This window comes from Poecilia formosa, unplaced genomic scaffold (assembly GCF_000485575.1).
Source record: "Poecilia formosa unplaced genomic scaffold, Poecilia_formosa-5.1.2 Scaffold655, whole genome shotgun sequence".
Taxonomy (NCBI): domain Eukaryota; kingdom Metazoa; phylum Chordata; class Actinopteri; order Cyprinodontiformes; family Poeciliidae; genus Poecilia; species Poecilia formosa.
The window spans coordinates 5,270-9,355 of record NW_006800594.1 but is presented as its reverse complement, the minus strand read 5'-3'; the positions used below and the strand labels follow the sequence as shown (position 1 = coordinate 9,355).

At 38.7% G+C, this 4,086-nt stretch overlaps 1 protein-coding gene and 1 long non-coding RNA gene across 2 annotated transcripts; both read left to right on the top strand.

The window, feature by feature from the left end:
• Positions 1 to 925: 925 nt before the first annotated feature.
• LOC103130638 (mucin-2-like) lies at positions 926 to 1,714 on the top strand (the record flags this gene model as incomplete). The annotated part of the gene is made up of 1 exon (XM_016666068.1): positions 926 to 1,714. A coding segment is annotated over one exon (789 nt), but the record flags the coding sequence as incomplete, so codon positions are not given.
• LOC103130633 (uncharacterized) lies at positions 1,715 to 3,257 on the top strand. Its single transcript, XR_475239.2, has 3 exons — positions 1,715 to 1,841; positions 1,984 to 2,069; positions 2,151 to 3,257. It is a non-coding gene; the product is annotated as an uncharacterized LOC103130633 (long non-coding RNA).
• Positions 3,258 to 4,086: the final 829 nt, after the last annotated feature.

The following is a 4,086-nucleotide window of genomic DNA, read 5'->3' as shown; positions in this document are numbered from 1 at the left end:
TCCAACTGCTGGCCCAACAACGACAACACCATCAGCCCAAACAACATCAGTTCCAGGGCTTCAAACTACTGGCCCAACAACGACAACACCACCAGCCCAAACAACATCAGTTCCAGGGCTTCCAACTGCTGGCCCAACAACGACAACACCATCAGCCCAAACAACATCAGTTCCAGGGCTTCCAACTGCTGGCCCAACAACGACAACACCATCAGTCCAAACGACATCAGCTCCAGGGCTTCCATCGACAACACCATCAGCCCAAACAACATCAGCTCCAGGGCTTCCAACTGTTGCCCCAACAACTACAACTCCTGTCCCAACATCAATACCGACAACAACCTCAACAACTCCAACTACTACACCTACTACTACTCCAACCACAACTCCAACTCCAACCACAACTCCAACTACTATTCCAACCACAACTCCAACTACTAGTCCAACCACAACTCCAACTACAACTCCAACTACTGCTCAAAGCACAACTCCAACCACAACTCCAACTACAACTCCAACCACAACTCTAACCACTACTCCAACCACAACTCCAACCACTACTCCAACTACAATCCCAACCACAACTCCAACTACTACCCCAACCACAACTCCAACTACAACTCCAACTACTGCTCCAAGCACAACTCCAACCACTACTCCAAGCACAACTCTAACCACTACTCCAACCACAACTCCAACTACTACTCCAACAACAATTTCAACCACAACTCCAACCACAACTCCAACCACTACTCCAACCACAACTCCAACCACTACTCCAACTACTACTCCAACTACTACTCCAAGCACAACTCCAACTCCAACTACTACTCCAACCACTACTCCAACTACTANCACAACTCCAACCACTACTCCAACTACTACTCCAACTACTACTCCAAGCACAACTCCAACTCCAACTACTACTCCAACCACTACTCCAACTACTACAACTCCAACCACAACTCCCACCACAACTCCCACCACAACTCCAACTACTACTCCAACCACTACTCCAACCACTACTCCCACCACAACTCCAACCACAACTCCAACCACTACTCCAACCACTACAAGTACAACCACAACTACAACCACAACTACAACCACAACTCCAACCACTACAACTCCAACCACAACTCCAACCACTACTCCAACCACTACTCCAACTACTACTCCAACTACTATTCCAACCACAACTCCAACTACTACTCCAACTACAACTCCAACCACAACTCCAACTACTACTCCAACTACAACTCCAACCACAACTCCAACCACAACTCCAACTACTACTCCGACCACAACTCCAACTACTACTCCAACTACTGCTCCAAGCACAACTCCAACTACTGCTCCAACCACTACTCCAACCACTACTCCAAGCACAACTCCAAGCACAACTCCAACCACTACTCCAACTACTACTCCAAGCACAACTCCAACTCCAACTACTACTCCAACCACTACTCCAACTACTACAACTCCAACCACAACTCCAACTACTACTCCAACTACTACTCCAACCACTACTCCAACCACTACAAGTACAACCACAACTCCAACCACAACTACAACCACTACAACTACAACCACTACAACTCCAACCACTACTCCAACTACTACTCCAACTACTACTCCAACCACTACAAGTACAACCACAACTCCAACCACAACTACAACCACTACAACTCCAACCACTACTCCAACTACTACTCCAACCACTACTCCAACCACAACTCCAACCACTACAACTCCAACCACAACTCCAACCACTACTCCAACCACAACTCCAACCACAACTCCAACTCCTCCGTCCATGGAAAGTTCAACCCCTCCCGGTACGTTATTCCAAAATAACTTAACTCATTGCTGTAGTAATATATGAAAAAAAAATCTTTTAAAAATGATATAAAAGTAAATTTCTAACAGTAAATTAATTTACTGACTAACAACTAATTGACTCCTTTTAAATCCCTACAGGCTTGGAGTTTCTAATGCATCTAAACATGAAGTTAAGATCTTATGGGGAGATCAGCAATGGAACAGTAATAGAGCTCATTAAACAGGTATGTAAGCTAGAATGACCTACAAATCGTTTAATCAAATCTAACACATAATGTATTAACACTTTAAATTTCTTCATTTAGTTTTTTGAAGATCGTCTTCCTCGTGGAACAGCTCATGCAGTGACTGTGCGAAGCATTCAGAGGGTTAGAGTTAACCCACAGAGCATCACAGAGTAGATCGGAGAAACAAGTTGGCGACATTATTCAATCAATATATCAACCAATCTGTCACCTTAAATATGTTTTTAATCTAACTTTAAGTATTAACACTTGGTGTAGTAGGCCAGTATTCCAGAAACATGGTTCAACAAATCCAATCTCTCCATGATACAGGTTAATTCTGATTTGGTTTTCAATTCTAGCAGCTAATATCCTTAAATTCAGTCAATTTTGAGTATCTAAACCAGGGCTGTCTAAACTTTGGACGGCCCTAATACACCGGCTCTAATACACCATTGTAAAAATCTACAATAAATATCCAGCTATTTCATTTGCTTGATTTTAGGCTGTGTTTTCTTTGGCCCATGATTATTTTTGAGTTTGAAATTTTGTCCCACATGGCAAAAAGTTTGGACGCCCCTGATCTAAACCTTAAGTTGTCAGGTAGATTTTGAGAATGACTGAATTTGATTTAAAGTAAAGCTGTTGCAGTAACAGTAACTTGAATATCAACCAGTGTGGATCAGAAAAGAGTTTCCCCAAATTCAGAGTTTAGAAAAACCTGCTTTCTGGAACAACCATATGAAGTACAAGAGATTATATGGTGTAGATTTGGCCTCTCCTGACTACAGTGTGTGTTATTCCAGCTGTGAAAATGTAAAACTGAAGAGTTCTGTACTTTCTCTGATCAAATTCTTTGATTTAACCTGTAAGTCAAATCAAATTGTATTTGCTATCCTGTTACTGTGGAGTTTAATGACTATTTTGTTGTGTTTCTTCTCAGTTTGACAGATATAGGATCATTTTTAAACTGGATTTGAAGTGAATTGTTTTGTTGCTGCTTTGGGCAAACATGCTCAGAAAAAAAACTTTTTTGTACAATGGCTTATTATTTCTTCTAACATGTTTTTATTGTCTTTGGGTTCAAGTTTTAATTAACATTCAGAAGATTGCTTGTATTTTAGCTTTTTTTCCAGCTTTGTAATTTTTACATGTAAAGTACAATAAAATAATTTATATAAATTACAAGCCATGTAGTTTTATTTTACTTTAATAGACCATTTTTAAACTGTATTACTATAAAGCTGTTGCAGTAACAGTAACTTCAATATCAACCAGTGTGGATATTGAAAAAAAACCTGGGAAAACAGGATAAAACTCTGGAGAACATCTTAAAATGCTCAGCTGAGGAAAAATTATATTCCAGTAAGAGTATCACTACTTCAACATATTTTTACTCAAAGTAGAAGCCAATAAATTACTTTAGAGTAAAAAAGTATTTGGTAAAAAGTCGACTCAAGGTCTGAGTAACTGATTCAAATTTCAATCATTTAATAGTTAAAAATTACATCATTACACAAATCAAAATATGAAGTGGAAATTCTGATATTTTAAGGACCAAAATGACAATAATTTATATTGTAGCAAAATAACAGAATCAGACCAAATAAAATATTTCCAAATCAGTTTTTTCTTCTTTTTTTATATATAAAAAAACTTCTGAAGCTTTAACAGAAACTGCAGGTGTGTGTGGTGAATTTTTGATTAAATCATATTCATTTTTCAGTCAGTGGGTAGAAAATCCAGAAATTTTACTGAAGTAAGAGAAGAAATGCTTCATAATTAAATTACTCAAGTAAAAGTAAAAAGTACGCCATAGTAAAAATACTCCTACAAGTACATTTCTCCAAAAAAGTTACTCAAGTAAATGTAATTGAGTAAATGTAACTAGTTTCTACCCAACTGTGATTACCCACAACATTAAAGGTCCAGTGATGCAGAAGCGTCTGAATTGTTAACAGTTGTAATTCATTGACCCGTTCATTCAACAGATCAATCAATCAATCAATCAATCAAT